Genomic DNA, 23453 nt, shown 5'->3' on the forward strand with positions numbered 1-23453 from the left:
AGGTGATTAGATGCAGCCAACATGCCTTCACCATGGGCAAGTCATGCCTGGTTAATTTAATGGTTTTCTACGACAGAGTCACTGCATAACCTGGGAAAAAGCAACTGATGTCATCTACCTGGACTTCTGTAAAGCCTTTGATAGGCTCCCTCATAACATTCTTATCTCTAGCTTAGAGAGATATGGTTGGAATATTAGATGGATAAGGAACTGGCAGGGTGGCTGCATCCAAAGCGTTTCAGTTTAAGAGTTCAATGTCAAGATGGAAATGAGTGACAAATGATGCCCCTCAAGAGACTTTCAATATATAAAGGGGGCTTATAAAAAAGATGGGGACAGACTTTTTATCAGGGCCTGTAGTGACAGGGCAAAGGTCAATGGTTTTAAACTGAAAGAGAATAGGTTTAGGTTGCATATAAGGAAGTTGTGGCTGCCTCATCCCTGGAAGCGTTCAAGGCCAAGTTGGACAGGGCCTTGAGCAACCTGGTCAAATGGAAGGTGTCCCTTCCCATGGCAGGGGATTGAAACTAGATCATCTTTAAGGTCCTTTCCAACTCAAACCATCTTATACTTCCATGATACAATTTTCAGGAAGATAACGCGCCGGCAGAAATCTTCAGGTAAATCCACGTAAGATTCTGCTCTTGTCTTTTTAATGAACCTAGAGACATTAGGGTTTTGGATGAAATCTCTGCTAACAATCTTCCAACCAGGATTTTGCATAACTACTTAAATAAAGGTACATGTAAGAGTCAAACTTCCCTCTGCAGCCATGCTGCATTTTTATTCCCTGGAAGACTCCAGCCTGTCAGAGTAAGCTCAGGCAAGTTAGGCAGTTGTATCAAGGAAGTAAACTGTGGGAGCATATAATTCTTATGAAAAAATTAATTTCTTTCCAATCGCATCCAAGAATTATGACAAGTTTCTTTTAGAATGACTCTTCCAGAAGACGCTTTTTGTGGTATTTCATCCAACAAATCCATACTGCAGATAGAAAAGTTAGCAAAACCTGCCATGGTGCCCCCAAAGGTCTTTTGACGCTGTTCCTTGACGGACTAGATAATCTCATGACTTCACAGGACTTGAGATTGCAAAGAGGGCTCTTCAGGGTTTTGTAGTTTCCTACAGCTCATCCCTATGCTTCTTCCTTGCTTACTTGGTTTTGCTACATAAACAGTGACCTAGATCTGATGCTGTTACTGTCTGTTTAGTGGATAGAAGGCCTGACAAAACCACATTGAGTAAATGTGAGTTCTTGTCTTGGGAAAACGAGCTTGCTGGTAGTGTGTATTGGTAGGGGGGCACTCAAAACACTCATGATGTGCAAATGTATTAATATGCAGTCTGTTCACTATGCAAAACCATTGCTGCTCAGAAGAAGGGTCACATGGTATTACCAGATGGTTGCATCAGTGCACTTTCACCCCATGGTGATCAGAAAGATTTTACTAGATGACAACTCTTGTCTTAGCTGTAGTTGTGGAGATTTGCTTAAGTAATGTGAAGCTGTGTTGCTTTCATTTTTTATACCATTACTGCCATAGTGAAGATGGGTACCTCCCAGCAGTCCTCTTCCTTCCTCACTGAAATCTGCTTAGGCCACATCCTTATCTCTCCATCGTGGCAAAGGTAATGGTTGTGGTGGTTGTGGTCACGGGTTGATGGTGCTGTCTGGACATGCTATACCACATTGCAGTGTTCCCAGTGGCCGCCTGTAAAGCGGATGGATGGCCAGCCCTGCTGGAATTTCAAACCCTTGTGGTCTCACTGAAGACTTGCTGGGAAAACTTTGGCTTGTGTTTAAAAAAAAAGACAAGTTCACACGCACACACACACTGGCACGCATCCTTTTATCTGAAGGGACTTCTGCCTCTTTATCCTTCCCTCTCACCCACTCATCCCTTCTGACACTCTTCATAGCTGAGACCACTTGTGTTTTATTTAACTGAATTTTCTGGGGAAGGGTGTTTAGTGTGTTTTCCAGGCACTTCAGAGTAGTAGGTGTTACTGTATGCATAGTGCCTTAACACTTCTATTGAGACTCATCATTAAGTAAAATACTGTTGCATTCTTCAGTCCACCAAACAGTGACTGTTCATACCCCTCACACAAGTATCTGCAGTGTACCAGAAGGAAGTTTCACCTAGTGTCCGTCTCAGAAGTCTCTGAGCCCTTCTGCTGAAAGCAGTACTCCTCATCTTCTGAACCTCTGCAGCAAAGGGATATCCAGGGATATCTTTTACCTGAGGCTGATGAAGCAGTACCTTCCTTTGCTGTCCAGTTTCCCATTTAGCTCTGAGTGGCTGGAGTCAGTGAGGTTATATGAAGGACCATTGCAGAAGCTCATGACCCTGATTGAAAGCGAGGAGCAGCTCAATGCTCTGTCAGGCATTGTTTACCGTTTTCCCATGTTACATGCTGTATTTGGTCATGTTCAGTAACTCTGTAGTAATCAGACAAGATGGAACGGTGGCTTGTCAGCTGATTTAATTAAAACCACACTGCTGGTTTGGTTTTTTTTTTGTTTTTTTTTTTTTTTATTGCCTCTCACACATCATTACCATTCTGTCTAAGACGCTCCTGCAATCTAAAGATTGGAATCAGTCTCATTGTGCTCTTTCCAAGCTTGAATTCCCAGACACACAAACCTGGGAAAAGAGTTTTAAAGGGACAGGTAATAGTTAGAAACTAACTTGATTACATTGAAATGGACCACTTATTGGTCCAAAGAAATGCTTATTAAGGGACCAGTCTTTCAGGTTGCTTTTAAATGCAGTGCAGGCTTTGCTTCCATGGATATGAGTGGGAATAGAATATATTTAGGATTTCCCAGGCAGCAGGTCTTTGCTCTGCAGACTTATTTTCATTCAAATGGTTTGGTATGCAAATATATTAAAAAGACTTGAGTAAATAACACTACACCCTTTTTAGCTTGGTTTATTATTTACACATTTAGCAACAGTGTTGTATCGTCCCTTTTCTGGAGTGGCAGGTAAGATCCATTTCACATATACAGTGACAGTATATCAGCCAGCATCTGCACTCAACTTACAGCCAGATTACGAGGAAAAAAAGAGTATCTAGCATTTAAGATTATATACAGCAGTTTATTTAAACAGAGATTAACTTTCATCAACAGTGTGTGCATGTCTGTTTTCTTTAAGAAACCCTGCCATGCTCCATCCCAGCTGCAGCCCTCCTGCAGTACCCTGTTACTCAGTGATTTGAAACGAGCTTTACATATATTTCACAGCCAATTTCCATACAGGTTTCTTTTGTTAAAATTAAGGTAACTGGAGTCAACAACTGCTGCTGAATGAAGGTAAAAGCTTGAGAACGTTTTGCATAACAGTCATCAGAGTAGCTGATAGCTATTACAGTGTTCTTGTGCAGTAAGCCTACGCAGATACTATCTCCCTTGCCTGTCTGTTCCAACATGCATCTCATCTCATTTGCAACCCTTTGCTTTAATTAGCTGAAGTCTTTGCTTCAGTCTTTCATATGTCAACCAGCCTGTGTACACTTCCATATTTTTAATCAGTAGCCTGTTGTCTTTACTTTGTCATTCGCACTAGCATATAAATCTCCCCTCACTGCTTGGTAGAAGTCAAAACATGCTGCTTAATTTTCCTGTTCACTGATTTCCATTTGTTTCATCTTCAGATGCTGGCTCTTTCTCCCCTTTTGGACATGCTGTGAGCATTAAACTTAGTGATTAAATGCCAAAAAACACAGTCCTTTTCCCCTTCTGTGCTCAGGAATGGGTCATCCTAACACTCACTCGGATGCTTACCTCAATAGCGTGCCCTGTGTGTGTGCAGTCAGCCTAAATGGGGCTGGCTGTGTGGGACCACCGTAGGCTGAAGGGGTTAGCTAAAGATGGCTAATAAAACAGGTGCAAAACTTATGTGGTCTCCTAGGGTCATGATTGGTTTCTTGTTGCTGCTTCTCATTGCTTTATTTAATCTACTACAGCAGAGTATTTAATTTCACACATGACACAGTCAAATCCTGAGACACCAAGACCTGAAAATAACCGGACATCGAAGAGTGAGAGGGTGACATGTGGTTGTCCTCTGGCTTTCAGATATTCTGGTTCGCTGTGGGGGAAGCAGGGATTGTCTGCTGTAGCTGTCTGATAGGTGGGGTGGCTTGCCCTGACATCTGTGCCTGTAGCTGATCCCCCAACTGAGCCTGGAGCGTGTTCAGGATGTCATCCAGCTTCTGGTCCATCTGCGAGACCTGTTAAGGAATCAGAAAGCAGATGAGCTGTCAAATGGCTACACATGCTTCTGTTGAAAGGTATTCAGTGGCCAGAAGCTCTGGATGGATAAAGCCTGGCAGGGAGCACGGGCATCTGAAAACCAGCAGCTCCTCTGAATGTTTTCTAGCCTGTTGCTCTAGAAAGATGGAAAGACACTATGCTGTCACAGGGAAGGGTACAAGACCATGTGAAGTGGCAGCAGGACAGGACATTGGTGGCCTGAGGACTTGACCACTTGAGCCTGCTGTTTTGTCCCTCAGCCTTTTCCCAGGGTTGCCAGCTTCTCCTGGTGATGATGCATCCTGCAAATATCTGCCCTGAAACTCTCTTTCACACTTTGGTTTATCGTGAGTGCTTTTTCCCACTACCTCTCCCAGTGCTTCACCACCCTTAGTTACAGGACATCATGCTTTCCACTGCTGTCCTGGGAAATGAAGCAGCTCCCCTCCCTTCACGCTGTAAACAGTGCCTCAGTGATACATGTTACAGTCAGAGATTCTACCAGATATGGTGTTTATTCCCATGCATTGTTAGGAGGATAGCCTACTAAAAACCACATAATAATACCAATGACTACATTAAAAAACAAGAGCAACCGTTCTATAGGAAGCTTGACATGCTAATCCCTCCTCTCAATTCTTTGCTTTCCAGATGAAATTTCTCAGGCACAGTCTCTAGGCAGAATTCTTTTCTAGTTATTATTTATTTAGCAGGGAAAGGCAAATTTGTATTTTTAAAGGGATGCTGCCCTCATACTTCCCTCTTCTGAAATTCTGGCCTTTTCTAAGAGTGCCAAGCGAGCATTATCCCATTGCACTGTAATCTTGCCTTCACTGCAAATGGCATCCCGCTCAGTTTAGCAACAGCCAGTGGGACAGGCTGGGGACTGTTGACTGCTCTAGTTTGCTCTAAAGGCAAAACTGTGGCCAACATCTTGTAATCAACTGGGATCGCTTCTAATGATGCTTGAATACAATGCAGCTTTGTGTAATAGATGAGCCCAAGAAAAATGAGCATTTTGAAGAACATTGGATGGTTCACTTTACAGTTATCTGCTGTGAAACTCTGAGCCTCTGAAAACTGTGATCTGTCCCAGTGGGTCTAATAAACTTTGATAGCAAAGCTTTTAGAGTAGTATCAGATCTAAACTGAGCTTTCATTAAAAAGGGAAACAGAGAGAAAGAGAGAGAGAAGGATTCTAGCCTTTTTCTGTGCAAAGATAACTGGAAATAGCCATTGGCAGCAGGGACTGAAAGCTTAGCAGGCTGAGATTGCTCTAAAAACCAAGGCAAAGAAAATCACCTTATCCTCTTTCCCCTTTTCTCACTCTAAGTGTCGGCTTCCCTGGGGCCCCCTCAAACCTCAAGGTACCAGGAGTTTATTCAAGTTATATGATTTTGGCAACCACTATTTTCTCCTGGATGCAACCTGTTGAGTGAAGAAGGACTGGAGTATCTCTCTTACCTCATGGAGGGAGAGATGTGCTTGTCTCTCTTTCATTTCTGTTTTCATTACTACTATCTCCTAGTTGAAAAGCCCCTCTCCCTGCCAGCCTGACCCCATGCTGCCAGTGGCACTTCTGCCTTTTCCCATGTGTAGTGAGCTGCTGGGAGACAGCGGTTGATGCTGCTGTGGCAGGTCTTTCTGGCATGGTCACCGACAGAAGCGCTGACCGTGCTTTCATTTCAGGCACCACAGCTACATGTTCTGCTCAGCATTAACTTGGTTGGGAGTCTGGAAGTCACTAGTGGTTTAAGGGTTAAGCAGCATTGAACTAATTTGAAAACCACAGCCTTTATTTTCTCCTTCATTCTTGAAAAGCCTGTTTGGCTATGCTGGTAATGACTCAACAGAATCTTTCTGAAGCAGAAACGTAGAACAGAGCAGAAACTAAAGCAGAACTAATACATTTACAGGAGGGTAAAAAGAGGTGTAGGCAGGGAAATGGGATCAGGAAGATGAAAGATCTTTTGGGGCTTTCTTTTGTGAGGCTTTGTTGATTTTGATCTGCACACTTGATGTTAGATAATCTATGCCTGCATATTCCATGTCATTTAAACTTGCTGCATTTCTCTGGATTTTGCCAACTCAGTGAAAGAATGTAATGCATTAATTTTATGCACTTTTCTTTCCAGGAGAAAAGGAGGGTGGAGAATGTAAATATTCATTTGTAGGGAGGGAAAATGAGAAATTAATACAGAAGGGAGTACATTGCACTGAACTTCTGACACACGAGGATCTGCAAGTATTTCCTGAACCTTAACAAATTAATCTACTAATTTCTCCTGTGCCAACCATATACGTGGGAAGGTTTTAGTAATCATTTGAAAGATTAGAAGCAGGACCCCACAAAATTAAGCAACCCATAAGAAGATGTGGTCAGTGGCAGATCTCTTCTAATCCTTAACTTTGTATTTTATACACAGGCTTAAGCTACCACCTTCTGACTTTAGATGCTTTAAAATATGCCTTACTTTGAACATACAACCAGACTGGCAAAACTTTAGTCAGAAAGACAAATTCTTAAGTACCTTGTCAAATTGGAGCCTAGTAAAAAGGGGTCAAATTTGGAGGCTGGTTAACTGTGATTAAGGACTGAGAAAAAGGGAGCTGTGGCTTGACTGAAGCCCATAGGATAACTTGCAGGGCTTCACATGGGGGAAGGGTTTTGGGTTTCTCCAAAACCACCTAGCAGCTATTACTTTCCTTGAGTTGTCGGTTTTGAGTAACACACCCAGGCAAGCACGCAGGCAAAGGGTTAAATTGTGCAGTGTGTTTTTCAGCTGAGTAAAGTGAGAAGCCATCCAGGGCTGGCTGCAGAGTTTCCAGAGAGATGCGATACGGCCCTCGGTGGAGACAGGTGAGTTTGGCAGCTGTCCATGGGCAAACGGCAACAAAACGTCTGTTCTCCCTCATCACAAAGGCACTTCGGAGACGAGCTATAAGATTGTTAAAATGCCTTTATATCCTTTCAACTGCCCTGTAGAAAGGGGACTTGCAAAGGCAGTTTAAAATGTTACGCTGTTGTTATTGGGGCTATGAGGTGAGCTGAAGGAGTGTTGAAATGTGCGTTCATTTTAACATCTCCCTGTGAAAGGGGGCTGGACTCCATGGTGACATGCAGGACTGTTAGACAAAGAACATGCCTTGCAGCCAACTCCAGTGAATTACAGCAAGCCATGAACTGGGTCACCCAACCTGTGGGACGCAGGGTGTCCCTGCTCTTCACCTTGAGCACCAGGTTGGCTTTCAATACCTATGCACTGGTTGAGGCTGCTTTTGAGCCTCTGTTTCTGAAAGCTGGTGTCTCTAAATGCCTCTTTTTACCTTGGTGGGCTCCTGCTGTAGAAATACCTTGTGGAGAAGGAGACCCTAGGAATGGCAGCAGTGTGGAGGATGAGAGCTATTTTAGCGATCTGGAGTTTGATTATTAGAAATATACTTGCCTCGTGCATTTAAGAATTCATTACAGTTGGGGAAGAATAATACCATTTTGCTAGTGTCACAATGTTTCATTTTTGAGGAAGAAAAAACTGGTTTGGAAACATGATTTAAGGTCATTTAAATCCATTAAAGCCATTCCCCTTACCCCCCATTTTTAAAACTGAAGAGACTCCCTTTAACACTAGTTGAGGTGACCTATCTAAGGCAAGCATTTAGATTGGGATATACTTTTTTCCTTGAGGAGCCTGACACTAATACGTTGACACATGACTAAAGCGGTATAGATGTGGTGCTTAGGGATGTGGTTTAGTGGTGGACTTGATAGTGCTGGGTTTAACGGTTGGACTTGATGATCTTAAAGGTCTTTTCTAACCTATGTGATTTTATGATTCTGCGATTCTATGCTGGGGATTTGCCACATGGTGGACAGATTCCTAACTCCCCTGACAGCTTTTTCCCTGACATGTTTTGCACATGCACACCATAAACAAAATGCACGTGTAGAAAACTCAGTTGGAGTAGCCGCATGGTCTCCCCCAAATCCTCTTACTTTAAGGCAGAAAAATCCTTCCTCGCAGGTTTTGCCTACCTATCTTTTTGATATGATTTCTGGAGGCTGAGAAAGCCAGTATCAACTATATGCACAACACACTGAAGTGAACTGTTTCCAGAGGAGTAGCAGAAGGGGAAGATGGTCTGCTGGGGCACTGAAGTAAATCTGTAAACCCACAAACACCCTCATATGTTGCTAAGTGAGTGGAGCTTTGTATCAAAAGCTAAACCCTGTAAATCATACCAAGTTGCTGTCACCTCCTAAAGGCTCTGCTCTCTGCCTGCCTGTAGCAGTCCTACATGAACTGATCAAAACAGCTGAGCTGTACAGCCTTCATACAGTTGCCTGCAACATGTCTGGGCTGCTGCTACCTGGGATGCAGAACGAAACGGAGGAGGGAGAAAAGCCAGCCCAATTTGTGTTACCAATCATGGAGCAACAGCAAGTTCTGCTTTTGGTTAAGCTGGATTGACTTTGGCTTCCTCTTCGCATCACTCAAGTGGGGAAAACCATGAAGTTGTGCCCAAGTTGTGGTGGCAGGGGTGGAGGACTGGAAGAGATACTGCACAGTTGAGCCCCATCCCCAGCTATCGGAGCCACTGTATGATGGGTACTTTGGTTCTGGAAGCTTCACAAGATATCCAGGCTTCCTCTCCTCAACACGCAGCCCTCATCCCACAACAAACTGCAAACCTAAGCACAGATGACCAAGAGCCACCAAAGCACAGTGGGCCACAGGAGGCAAGTAAGGTCATTACCAGAAGTCCCTTCTGAAAGGTGTTACGTGAGGTTTCCCATCTGACACTGCAAAGTCAATCACATCTGGGGCTAGAGCTGCCATGATCATGCAAACACAACATCCCAGGGCAGGGTTTCCAAACCACTAGAGTCTTCAGTTTAGCCCACTGGACACCCCTTCTCTAGCAATAGCCCAACTCTGGGATCAAAGGCTTTCCATCATGTAGACATGTCCTCTCACAAGACTCTACCATTTCATCTGATTCCAGCCTTTGCTGCAGCTCCTGTCTCCTAAGATAGATAAAATCAAGAAGGATCAACTCCCTGCAGCTCTGACTTATTCGAGGGCTCTAACACCAGCTGCTTGGAAAACCGTTTTCTGATGGGTAGGATTTATTTTGTATGGGGAACAAAATCTGTGAACCTTTGTTTGCCCTGAGCAAACACTTTCATATACTTCTTTCTGAATATCCCCAACTTGTTATTTGTGATAGGTCACCTAAGGTCTAGTTCACAGGAGAAAATCGTATTAATTTAGTAAAATCAGATGTGATATAGTTGAACCATTGCAATCCATTTTATGGATGCTTCCACTTCTGACTTGTGTAACATATTGATTTAGCTTAAGCTCGTTATCCAGAAATTCATGCCATTTTCTCATGTCGACCAGGTCTGTCACACAATTTTTCTTCTCATACCAGATGGTGGACTGATTTGATTAGATTCTGTAAAGCCTGTGTTTAGCTTTATATGCACATCTGGTCTTGTAGCTTCTCTCTGCCTACAGTTGCACCCAATTATTCAAACATACTGATTGCCTATCGTACAGTTTGAAGTCTGAATTGTTGATTTTTGGAATTGCTTTATTTTTTTGCACGCCCCTGTGTGGATTTATTGCTGTCCAGAGACTGCTGATTCTGGGAAGGGAAATCTTTTCTCCACAGCCCTGCATACAAAACTGCCTCCCTCTCTCCTTGCTTATCCCCTCTTAGGGAAATTTCAGTGAGGTAAAATGCTGAAGCCACTAAAACTGGTTCTTTTTTCCTTTTTAGCATGGCTGGACTATGCTAATGCTGATGTAGCCTGTTGGCCACACCACTACAGAGACCACGACTAGCTTGGGGAAATTTCTCTTGTGCAAGGTGCAGCTCTAGTGCAGCCTCTGTGAACCTGGCCCAATAAAGTGCTTATGGATGTGTTAGCTTGAAGTATGTGAAGAGTCTTGCTGAGTTCACCAAATATTTAAGTGCTTTGCTGGGCTGGAGCCAGAATGGTCAACAGTTTGCAAGACTATACCTTTAGGATAAGCTTTTGGAGTCTTCTAAAGTACTCATACACACATATGCACAGAAATATATCTACACCACCATTTTTCAAGTCTCTAAGGAGTGATAATTGGCATCTACCATAGTATCCTGCATGAAATGACTTTGGCGTTTATATCAGCAGAGAACTAGCAGCTTGTATCTTCTCTTAAAACAGCAACAACAACAACAAGAGGGCTTTGATGAACGGGCTCCCATTAACTGGCTGTTTCGGGGATGAGCTGTAACAGATTCGGAATTGGCCTCAATCCTAAAGTGATGCTGTATCCCAAAGAAAGTTTGCCAGGTGCCACATACACAGGGAAACATCTCATTGTGGTATGTCAATGCCTCATAGCCAACTGCCAGCACTCCCTGCCCTAACGCTGAACTGTGCAGCATCTTGCTTCATTCTGCTGAGGGTGCAAACAGCATAGAAAGACCAGCTTCAGTCAGTGTGAGATTTTGCCACTAACCTCAAAGGTCAGGTAAACAGGTACATGAGTAGAAGCTACACAAAGCCCACCTCCATGACAACTTTTGTTCTGTCAGACCCAGCTCTCCATGAGCACCAAAAAATACATAAACCACCAGACTGTCTTGTTTGACTTATTCCGTGTACCCCTTAGCAGATATCGGTTGTTTGTTTTCATTCCATGAAACTTATCTAGATAAGTCCACAATTTTCCAGGCCTCCCTTCCTTTATCCCAAACATCCCCACCCATTCTTAGGTCAGGTGTTATAACCTTTGGTGGCCTAGAATACAGTAATATTTATTTTAAGTATAGGTTCATTTATTTTGTTTTCCATCTACCTTTCCTGTTAAAATGAAAACACAAAGGTCTATCCCTCTGCACTTTGTTCCTGGGGTATTTCCTGTTGGTACCCTTTTGGTGAGCATTATATTTTTATATTTCCTATGTTGCACTGATGAAGCTCTGCAGTAAGACCAGTGCCTGTGATTGCTGCTTCTGGTGTAAGAAAGATGCCATTTGCTTAACTGATAAGCAACCCTCAAGAGTTCAGCCCTGGGTTTCCAAAGCGGGCTTGGTCAGCGCACAGGTTATGTTATCAGTGTTACTGCTTCAGGGAAGGTGTGACTTTATTTAAAATGAATTCCTACGCTAACGAGGTTTAGCTGATGATGTATCTATGTATATTTTCCCACAGCAGCTTTGAAGTAAGATGGCGAGTTTCAGATACATTTGCCAAGGAGACAAAGTCCTTACAGATTTCTGAAAGTCTGGCACTCATGCAGAAGACAGACATCCAGATTAGTGCCTCATTGAAGGAAGGGCAGAAGAGGAAGGTGAATTGTATTATTAGACCCCGGAGAATCCACACAGGATACCCTGACCACAGGAAAAGCTTTATTCAGTTCTTGCCCCTTATTAGCCTCAGATAATCAACCACAAAATATAGAGCCACAGGAAGCCAGGCAGTGTAATTTCTACAGCTCCCAGAAGTACTTATTCTAGTTGAAGAAATTCAAGTGGTGCCATTCTTTGAGTGTTTAGTTGCGATCGTAACTGTCCATAGCTGCCGTTATGCAGCAGCACTGGGCTGTGTTGTAACTAGTGTGGGAGTTTGTATCATTTTGGCTATTTGCTCATGCACCTGTGTGTCTGTTTGCAGCCAGTGCTTTGGAACATTAATTTTTTTCCCTTGATTTTCCCTCTGTAGGTAAATGAGACTTTGCAGAACCCTTTTTCTCCTGATTTCCATACATGAATGGTTATTTTTGTTGTTGCAGGACGTTTCATTCTTCACCCTCCTTCTCCAGATCCTGCCCAGATTCTCCCTGTAATCTTGCCATCTCTCTTTGCGACATCGCTCTTCAGGCACACCCTGGATGACGCACTGCCATTTCTCAGCTCATTACATTGTGTGGCTACAAGTCCTGCTGCAAAACCAGCATGGAAAGAAACACCACGCAAGAATAACAAAGCTCGTCCAGCCTCAGAGGTGGATAGGCAGCTACTGTGAGTCACACCTTCATTTCACAATAAAGCAGCCTTGGAACTCATGCTCCAAGATGCTGATTAATTTAGTTTTTAAATCTCTAAACAATACTGGACAGAGAAAAACAAGACAAAGTAATTGCAGCACTGAGCCTTCTGTACTCGCTTTGTTTTGCATTTATTTTTGCTTTTTTTGAGCTCTATTAAATCTATTCCATAAGAACAAAATCTAACCTCACCAGTCTCATGGCTAGATAAGCTTTACCAGTTGTTGTGGTATGGGGAGGATACTTTGGACTGTGCTGCAGCTGGTTTGTTTCCTCTCAGCTTAGTTGCAAGGATTACTTACTTGCACTGAAATCCCATAGCCCAGGCCTACTGACCTGACATCTAGCTAAGTCAGCATTTAGTTAGCACAGCCAAAGGTCTGTGTATGACAAGGTAACGTGTTTATCTTTAACTTGTTTATTACAGATATCGATATACAACTGCCCTCCATTGACACTCACATACACAAAGCTTTACTTCAAGTTATCAGCCCATCTCTTCTTATAGGTTGGCAACAAAAGCAAAGAGAGAGGAAGAGAGGGAGTGTTATTACTGGGAGGAGCACAGGCATTACAGTGCTGGTGATCTAGATAGCAAGACATGTAGGTACTAGAAAAGTTCCAGGCAGCTCTTGTAGGACAAGACCAGTGTTCAAGGCCAGGTTGGACAGGGCTTTGAGCAACCTGGTCTAGTGGAAGCTGTCCCTGACTGTGGCAGGAGGTTGGAACTAGGTGAGCTTTAAGGTCCCTTCCAAGCCAAACCATTCTGTGATTCTATAATGTTTGTTAACCACATAGATCAAATAATCTGCCATTTCTTATCTTTCTGACATGAAATCACATGAAATTAGGTTGCTTTATGTCTGAAGACTGACCTACAAAAGATAAGAGTAATCTAAAATGGAGACTGAAATTACGGCTGTAGGAAGGAAGGAAGTCGTACTGGAAAAGGGTAAATCAGTCCCTGTTGGAAGAGGACAGAGAGAAGATGGTGGTGCTCCTTTATCATTCCTACCGTTGGTTTGTTGGGGATTGAAATGGACATTACAGAGCAAAACTTGTAGTGTGGCACAATGTTCTTGCTAGGAAAAAAAAATTAGCCTGGAAACAAAAGGATGATTGTCTGGGGATCAGAGGGTGTCAGTGGGAGGGCATTGTCTGGGCTTCTGTTTTCAGCTCTGAGTAAGAATCATTGTACCATCATAGCCAAACCCTGTAGCAAAACTAAGGGCTAGTCTGTGCACTGATTTGTGCTGATGTCAGGAAATCAAGCCTATAACATGCCTTTCATCGCTCCCAGCAAACCAGTGCCTGGACACTCATTTTGGTGTGCCCTACTTCAGTGAAAGCGATGAAGTAAGCTTGATAGGAGCTAACTCATAAGGGTCTTGGAAAGTGAAGACTGTACCTTTGTACTATGCACTGTTGAAAACAGTGGATGAAAACTTCTCCTTTTATTTCTTTAATTGGCATGGGACAAGTCTCTAGAGTCACCTTGATGTAGTTTTCACTGAAACTCTCACACCCTTTGAAGGATGCCGCAAGCCTTGCTTAACACACACAACATAATTTGAAGAAGAAGCTACAGAAGCACAATGTGGTGTTATGTATTTAAATCATGAGGATTACAAAACACCACTGTTAGCTCATTAAAACACAGAAACCCAAAACAAGTAAAATATTATCAGGCAGTGCTGATGGAGGGTGTAGCAATTTTTGATTCTTACTGATACAAACATGCTTTGCTGAAACGTTTGGTTTTAGCCTTCCTGGTTTATCTGTCACTTGATGTATTTTACAAGCTTGCTTGTGTGTATCAGGCCTGATTAACTGCACTGACTGCCACACATGTATTTTTCAATGAATTCTGGAAGAAGTCATGGTGAATGGGTGTAGTCTGGACGGTCTGATCCAGTTTTGCAGCCACAGTGACCCAGCGTTGAGGGTGTCTGTCTGACAGACATATCAAGCCACAGTATTTGGTCCCAGATGAGCAAAAGCCAGAGGCATAAACTGCAGGAAAAGCAACTATGCAGCAAGAAACGGTTTATGACTTGAGCTGAGATTGATCAATAGGTGGGATGTGACAGCATAAATCAGTGCATTAACTGCCTATAGCTACAGTAAGTGGATGCAGAATGTCATAAGAGATTGCAGGGAGAATTGATTTGACTGGATTTGTCTTTTTCTCCTTCTCAAGCTAGAGAATTAATTGCATAATATGTTCTGTAGCTGAATATATACCCATGTGCATTTAAAACACTGACTGAGAATAGGAGACTAAGTAAAGGAGATTTTTCAAATCTAGAATCTCAGTGGTGGATGTTTTCCATTTCTTTTGTGCTTGAAAAGTAACAGAGAAAAATCAGCATGGCTACATCCCCGGAGGAGACTCAAAAAAGGCATTAATTAAAGCAAAGAAAGGGAGGTGTCTTTTGTGAGCTCTGCTGAGCTAGATGGATTACCTATGAAAGCTGGCATTGACAGGACAGCTGTATGAAGAAGCCTGTGGCAGAAGTACCGGTGTCTTATACAAACAACAAGAGACAGGGCGGGAGACGCAAAGCCATAATTGCCAGATAGATTTCTTCCTCGTGAGGCATATGCTAAGTCAGCAGAAACCTGCTTCAGTTTTCTGTTGCAAGGCACTGCACTGTTAATTAAGGGGAAACAAAGTCAGTTATACTTATTATTGCTCTTAGAGCTCTTTCGCCTTATACTGCAGGGAATCCTGCTGGGGAGAAGAACATTATAGATCTTGCTTGGAGAAACAATCTTTTTTCTCTTGCACGTCTCTTCTTTTTCATATATCATTGCAGAGAAGAAAGCACAGCAATAAAAAGGGACATGTATTAACATGAACATTGAGGTGTAGGAATATGAGAATGGCCTGGTGAGATTTCACTGTCCCAGAATTTAATAAAATAATTTAAACTGGTGCTGCAGTTTAATTAAGATTTTGGGTTACTGGCTCTTTTAGGTTTCTAGAGGTAGAACTGGGAAGCTATGGAGGTCTTTACACAACTTTCTGCCAGAGGGGTAAAAAGATCTTTTTCAGGTCAATAAGTAAAAATTCATTAATAAAAATAGGTACCTGTTGGGACTACTGAAACCTTACACATTATCTACTCTTTTATTACTTTTACTCACCACGAACTATGACTTTGATCTACTAACTCAATATAATCTATATCTAAGCCATATTTAAAAATGCCTGAGTGCTCCTCTACCCGCAAGAGCAAGCTTGTTTAATTCCATTTATCAACGAGAAGGAAAATAAGATATCTATCTCTTAGCTAATTAATATTTCAGAAAGTTTTCACTGTCATGTTTAAACACATATTAAAAATCCCAGCTGTGACTGGGCTCTTGTCTTTCTACACTAACATAGTGTAAAACAAAACTGACCATCACCATGAATCCGTGACATTGAGGCTCTGGTTTTCCTGCCTGACCACTGTGCTTGGTTCCCTTCGCTGCATGGCGAGCCCTGACACCAGGATGAAAGAGTATGCTTAAGCCCTGCTGTTGCTGAAAGGCATGGCCCTACCCTCCCTGGCTGCACCCTCCTGCCCTCCCTGTGCTACAAAGGTCCATGATTCAGCTTTGGCTGGACTCAATAGAAAGCCCAGGAGAGCCGTGTAGCACAGCAAAGCCTACCCATGTAGGAGAGCTGTCTCCAGCCTGGATCATCAAGCCATGCAGGCCTCTTCCTCTGTGTTTAGATGACTCTTTTACTGCTTGTACGTTACACAGGAGCAGAGGGGAAAAGCAAAAGCCGTAAGTGAAGAGGGTTATATGTTGTGCTCCAGCTGAGACACTGTGCACCCTATCAAAAAAGCTGGGGGTCTTCACCCTGCTTTCCCTCAGCTCTGGTATAACCAGATGAAATGTCCATGGTGAGGCACAAACCTGCTTATTTCTAGGAATCTGAGCTTAGGTTTTAATTACTGTTAATAAGGAAGTGGATTTTCTATCTGCAAACAGATTTGAGGAAAAAAAAATATCTTTCAGACCCCCAGACAATGCCAAACCTGGGTAAAAGCAAATGTAATGTAATCTAAGCTTTTTGCTTTATTATTTGCTACTAATTTGAATAAGGCAAAATCACTGCAAAATTCATGCCCTCACAACTTTTCATTTTGAAAACACTTTCATGTCTCCATTCAAATCTTCACTTTTTTTTTATTGTTCCTAAAATGTTCATCAAAATCAATATGATTTTCTGTACTGCAGTAGATCCTGCAGATTTTGCCAGGAAAGACGCATTTTGATGCAAAAGCTCCTGCCAGCTCTAGTTCAATCACTTGTGACTTAGCATATGCCAATGCACATGTGGTCCTGCCCAGCCAGACAGTGGGGGAGCCACAGGAGCCAGGCTCACTTGCACAGCCTATGAAGAAGTCTGGGAGACCTTTATGCCCCTGAGATGTTGGATGTTCTGGAAGGGGCACCAGGACATAGCTGTCACTGTGCTGAGCCCTATAATGGGCAGGTTCATTTGGTACTCCCCTCTTCTTCTAGTGATGGGGGAGATGTCCACACCTCCTCTCTCCTGGCCAGAGAAGCTGCCTTGCTTTGCATTACCTGCCTGATGCTCTTCATCCCAAGCAGTGAGTGGAACCACTTTCAATCTACTTTTGTACTGTGCATTTACTGGCAGGCGCTATTAAAAAAGCTCTCCTATACCCTGCTAGCCCAAAATGGAACCTGTGTACATCCCCTGCGTGCAGGACTTCCCCCAGTCTGGGGAGGCTGTTACTTTCCCTCTTTCCCTGATTTGAGTTCTTGCGCATAGTGTTGTTCCACTTACCACCCCTGCATGAGCATCATCATTATTTTGGGGCTGAAGCCCTTCACCTCTATCCCTAGCCCTTAAAAAAGAGGCACAGGGGAGCAGAAACCATGTGCACAAGGGGATAACAGTGAAGGCTTGCACATCCATGCTGCTAGCCAAAACACCGTGCCTTCCCCTAGTCCCTACTCATTGTTTCCCTTCTGATGGCCTCTCCTGGGGACTCACTGGGAGCAAGGCAAGGGATTACTCAGCTGAAGGCGATTCAGTGCTATACTCCAGGGCAGAGCAAATGCCTTGGTACAGGACTTCGGACATGGTTCTATTTACTACACCAGTTGGACACCACCAGCAAATGCGACAATCTGGAATATGGTTTTAAAGCCAGTTGTGGCGCTCACAACTGGGTCTGCACTTGCAGCCGGGGAAGATTATATCCTCTTGTTAGCCACAGGGCAGCGTGGTGTGGCAATTAGTATGTTAAGCAGAGCTGAGAGAGACTTTTGTAATGAAACCAACAAGTTGGCTGGCCCCCAGAATCTGCAAACGTTCAAGAACCTTTCAGTAAACCTGGACAGATTTATAATTTCAAGGAGGAACTGTTAAAAGCACCCTGGTTTGTGCACGATTTTGAGCCCAGACCCAGCCACACTTGGCACTTCGGGAGTTTTGCCTTGGGTTTTTTGCATACAAATCCAAAACACAATGTAGACTCAGCAGGGAGGAACCGATGCAAACCAAAACTGCTGAGTTTTGCACAGCTCTAATTATAATCTCTTCACAGTCCTGTTTTTATTTATTATTGTTTGTACTGTGGTAGCAGTGCAGGGCTCCAACCAGCTCCGGGGCCGTGCTGTGGTAGGTGTTGTAAAGGCAGAAAAAGGAGGCAGGATCCCCAGCCTGAAGAGTTTATAATCTAAATAAACAAAAAAGATAAAGAATGAGGGAAAGACATAAAACACGTAAGCAAAGTGATTAGGCGGTGTTGGCAAGACAACTGCTCTACTTAGCGTCTTTCTCACCCACATCAAATCATGTCTGTTTACCCTGTAAACCCTTTAGGATCAGGGCTGTGTTTTCCAAAATGTGAAGCTATATGGGATGCAAGAAATGAGTGGAGAAATGAAGGTGCTGGGGGGGCAACAGCAGGATTTCTAGCCCACAGGGTGTCCCCACCAGATTTTGGCTGTGAGGGTGGGAGCAGGAGGCAGGTGATGGAGAGAGCAGCAAACGGGATGAAGAAAACGGAGAGCACTTTCTAGCTTGGGTCAGGTCAGAAAACCTATTGTATGCTTCATGGTGCAGTTTCCTCAAGGGGTGAGCAGGTCTAAAAGTATTTCCCTATATGGCATAATTCCTCCATGCAAACTGCTTTGAGATACTCAGGTGAAAGGTGCTAGAGGAATGCAAAGATTTATTTTTCAGAAAGCTCCTTACATATTCTTTTCACTGCCAAGTCAAGGCCAGAAGCCAGGAATTTTAGAGTTGCATACATCCCTCTCACTATATATAGATATTTATATGAATTAGAAACTATATTTATGAAAGAAGCCACGGTATGTTTTTTAGAAATGAAACCTTAAATAAAACTTCCTAAATCTATATATAGGAGCTTAAATGAACAGCTAGATTTACAGTCAGGACACTTCTTTAAAACTGAGTTGAGTAGCCTAGTTATAAGTTCCTACTTGAAAATGTTTAGCCACAAGCAAGCTGGAAATTTTATATCTTAAAAGAAGTTTGTAATGTCTGGATTGCTTTTTTTTTCCCCTTTTTGTCTTTTAGGATTTAGGTGAAGGTTTGAGCCAGTTATTTTATCCCAATTATTCACCATTCTGCAACTATTAATTAAAACAAACAGTTCTCTGAAGCTATTTCTCACAATGGGGAAGATTTATATCTTGAAACTGAAGCTTATTTTCTCACTGCATCTATTTTCTACACTGCGCAAGCATCCAAGTTTGTTATTGCAGCAATCACCAGTGCAAGCTCTCAGAGCTCCTTGCCAGGCTTGTGATATTTACTGTTTGCTAAGCACCAGCTCCTGGAGTGAAGCGATTAGATGAGAACCTCAGCTTGCAGTTAAAAATATGATGTAACTTTGCGCTGGACCACAAGGGCGGTGAAAGAAACAGGAAAACATGAGCAGAATGTATAGTCAGGGGTCCAGCATCAGAAAGATGGGCAAAAAGGAAAACCCCACATGTTATTATTATTTTTAATGCCTAAGGACTCTTAAGCCAACCTCCCCCTTATAATTTGGAGGGGGGGCAGGGAAAATGACTCACAGCTTCTGACTGCCAAGGCATGGCCATGGTGAGGTTACTCAGTGCTGCCCAAAGGTTTCTCTCTGAGGGGCTGCTCACCCCCTCTGCTGAGCTGCATGTGTTTGTTATCACCAGGTGCTGGGCTCTGGTGGCTTTCATTTATTTATTTATTTTCCTTTGTCCTGTTAAAACAACTTCACTGAGGCGTTTGCTTATGAACATGTCCCGCACAAGGGGGACATGGACTTGGCAAATAGAGACAATGGGTCAATTCCTGGCCCTTCCAAATCTGACAGGATCCCTTCGGCTTTCAGGGAAAGAAGAAAACCAGAACTATTAAAAGGTCTCAGCTGCCAAAGAGGCAGTAAGTCTGTAATAATGTAAAGCAAATGTAAACATTATATGATGAAATGCATTTTTTAAAAAGCCCTCTTTTCTCAGCAGTTAGATGGGCTTTATATACAATGGGAAGATTCATTCCTGAGGGTAGCTCCAGCATATGAAGCAAACCCCTACGTATCACAATCTAAAATAACTATTTCATATGAAATAGCAACAGACACATTGACTTTACCTTGAGAAAAGCTTGTTCAGCCTCCTGATTTAAGAAGGCTGTACTTCTCACTGCTCTGCTCCCCTCCTCACTGTGGCCACAAACCCTCTAGGGAGAGGAGGAAAATACGTCTGCAGGGAAGGAACCTAGCTATTACCAGTGTAACTAAAGGACATTAATAATGGAAAACCAATGTGAAGAGCACAACAAAAAACACAAGCAGGGGAAAAATGAGAATGTTTGTGTGTGGAAAAATAGCTATACAAGGTCATAGCTTAAGACATACGGAGGTCTGGCATGAATTGTTCACCAAGCTATGGATGGGAGCTGGGGACATAAGTGGGGGTCAGTAGCCAGCTCTGGCTGGACCCTGCAGGCATGGGAGAGAGCATGGAGAGCAATTGCTTCTGCTTTTTCACTGTTACAGCCCTGTTGACACCCAGGGTAATGCCATGGTGATTTCTACTCATTTTCTTCTCCACATGGTGGGATCTGGGCTGGACACACTTGTATTTGTTCTGAATTAATCACCTTCTTACAGGGGGTTGTGTGCTTGGAAGGATGGGAAGATGATACCAAAGCTTTACACATAACCTCACAATAGTAGTCACAGGTGAGCTGTGCTGCTCACATTTTTCTCCAGAAGGAAAGCAGAGAAAAGAGCAAATAACCCTAGGCTTTCCTGCTCCCCTTGAATAGGTCCCTGATGAGGAAAGTGCACTTGCCAGATGCCTGCAATAGATCTGCGAAACAGCATAATATTCAGATCATTGCTGCAGGAAGTTCTTCCTCCCTGGCCACCATGGATGCGATATGTAGCATGTGGCGATAAACTTCACACACAAAAGGTAGGATGGATCCCAGGAAAGGCAGTAGAGAGGAACACCTTTTCAGCTGGCTGAATGTACTATCTATAGCCATGTTGCAATTTATATGGTTTACATTTATTAAGTTACATAGATACAGGTCACACCTCCCTTTAGGGTGCAGTTAAATCTGACTTCTAGTTCAAGGTATGGCTTCAGGAATCAGGACAGTTAGACGAGCAACAGATGGAGACAGTTACAGCTTAGGGGAGAAATAAATCTTCCCTTGCATGACTGAATAAATGACAGAATATTCTGAAATCCCACTGTTTACCAGAGAACCTTGCATTATGAATTTTTGTGGATCTCTGCTGGGGTGAGGGTTAGGCATGCAATAATGAACCAGTATTGTCCTTTCTGTTTCACACATACTTTGCGAGCTGGTGGAAGACAAATGTTGGACACACTAGTGCTGTCAGCTGCTCCAGTACACTTCAGGACCATCACTCTTTCTATTCCTGCTGTTAATTCAGCAACACGCCCTGCCAATAAACCGTTGCAATAGCTGCCTCACAGGTCATCACGACTACACAAGAAGAGGCAGCTTGCCAGCACCAGACAACTTAGCCACCAACCACAGCCGCTCTAGGATAGCCAAATTCTCATGGGCAATGGCAGCCTCTCTTGAACTGATCCCTCATCCCCCTGGGGTGTCCTGGGGCTGGAGGGATAAGGCATACTCCCCATACTTCTGGAGCCACAGCTGATCAACCCAAGGGTGCAGGCTGATACAGTCCTATTGTTTTGTGCATGCTGTTCTGGTCCATAACGAGTCAGCACTGGGGCGTCCACAGATGGTAAAACCTATGCCAAGTGTCTTTGCTCTGCCATTACTCAGCCTGCTGGAGCTGCTAGGCAAGGCCTACCATTGCCTTCTCAAGGTTAAAAGGTAAGGCTGAAGTATCCTCCACTTCACCTCCATCATCACATACACAGCGCTCATGTCCGGAGAGATGGATGAAGGTAAACAGCTTGAGCAATTGGGTACTCACTGGAAGTAAGGACACATCACACCACAGCTTTCTGTTTTATCACTCTTTTGCAGACAGATTAAGGGAAAAGGCAAGTATCCCACAATAACTTAGAAAACACCTCAATACAATGCTCAAGGCCATGGGATGTGTCCTCACAGAAAAGCCCGTCACCTAATGCAACCCTGTTATTGGCACAACCATGCAATTAAACTTAAGCACCACTTAAGACTTCGGAGGCTTAAATTCAAGAATGCCATGCCCAGACAAATTCTGCTGTAAAGACAAAGTCGAAGTGACTTAGGCAGACTTTGACGTTAAAATGGAAATACCCTGACTGTACTGACTACTTACACCATTTTATTTTGTCCTTCACTTTTGAAGAGAACTGCTGTGTGAGCAAACAGAGCTTCAGTTTTCTTGTTGAAACCCCTGACGCCAGTGATCCTCCACTTACAGGCAAAGCAAAGCTATGTGTAAGTCATAGGGTCAATTTGTTTACCTTCCCTGTGGCAAGAGTTGGGTTCATCAGGTTAATTTCAGTAGCTGCTAAAAGGTCTTGAAATTGTTTTCTGCTGTCATATGGCTTTTGCCTTTTTTTTCAAAGCAGGGGGTAACCATGGACTGTTCAAAACATAATGAAGTAAACAACATTTTTCTGCATCGAGCTCATCCTGCAAATTAATTCATTTGCATTTCTAGCCCTTTCAAGTGAAGTGAAGTCATACAGATGTGAACAGTCACTTAAGGATTTTAAGGGTTAACATCATCATTGTTTATGGTTCACATCATCCAAAATTAATTCCAGGACTACTCCTTCACAGAAAAGGGAAAAATTATGGTGGACCTACTGGTGTGCTGGAAAAAATTGGGAATTTTTAATTAAAAAAAATATATTTTACAGCTGCTATTATTTATTTAAGTTCAAAGCCTCTGGGCATATCTACATTGATCTGTTGTGAATTGCTTCTTTGTTGCTGGTTCTAGCAAAGTTGATTTCATATTGCTGATTCATCTAATGGGTTTGGACTACTCCTGTTATCCTTTCAGATAACGGTCCATTGAGCATGTAAACGAGTTTGCTGTCTGCTACCATCAGCTGATTTACTTCAGATTTCTAAAGTTGAGTAGTTCTAGTTTTGGGGCTTTGTGCATATAGGAAAAAGTGGTAACTTAATGAAAATCAGAGCAGCAAAATACCCTTTCTGTCAACAACCAGCACATGTTAAATGTTGCTAATGAGAACTAGTCCTGTGCACAGGAATGAGTTAGTCCTGAGATAACTCCCTCAATAATTTGCCATTAACCATGACTATTGATTCTGCTGCCTGGCCTTAGGTGAAATTACTATGTAAAAAACCACAGTGGCAATAGCAACAAAGTATAGTGTTTTCTGGCGGACTCTGCAAGCCTCTTCAATGCAGGAAGCAATAGATTATAAACAAGTTTTATTTTAATCCCTGCAGGACATATTGTGAGAGTCCAAGAACAAGACCTGTTTTTCTCAAAGCCCTCCAGAGAAAAAAGTTCTTGATATCCCAATACAATATCAAAGAGATCAGCCAGTAAAGAAAAACTATCTGCTCCTGGCGAGACATCAAAACATTTCCCAGAAGTTTAGAGTTGTCCAACTGATCATCAAAGACAAGAGTTTTGGTTGGGTTCAGGACTTCTGAGTGCCAAGAGGTG

General features: G+C 43.0%; 1 protein-coding gene across 2 annotated transcripts in view; it reads right to left on the bottom strand.

The window, feature by feature from the left end:
* Positions 1–2923: 2923 nt before the first annotated feature.
* The window catches only part of LOC133281107 (potassium voltage-gated channel subfamily KQT member 1-like), a 467184-nt gene continuing 446654 nt past the window's right edge, over positions 2924–23453 (bottom strand). For both annotated transcript variants that reach the window (XM_061476317.1, XM_061476316.1), the window contains one exon: positions 2924–4242. In XM_061476317.1, coding sequence (XP_061332301.1) covers positions 4084–4242 — 159 coding nt within the window. In that variant the 3' untranslated portion in view covers positions 2924–4083. The remainder of the gene's footprint in view (positions 4243–23453) is intronic.

This window comes from Pezoporus flaviventris, unplaced genomic scaffold (genome assembly GCF_033815535.1).
Source record: "Pezoporus flaviventris isolate CSIRO_AGI_PZ_B2104156 unplaced genomic scaffold, CSIRO_AGI_Pfla_v1 ptg000096l, whole genome shotgun sequence".
Lineage (NCBI taxonomy): Eukaryota > Metazoa > Chordata > Aves > Psittaciformes > Psittacidae > Pezoporus > Pezoporus flaviventris.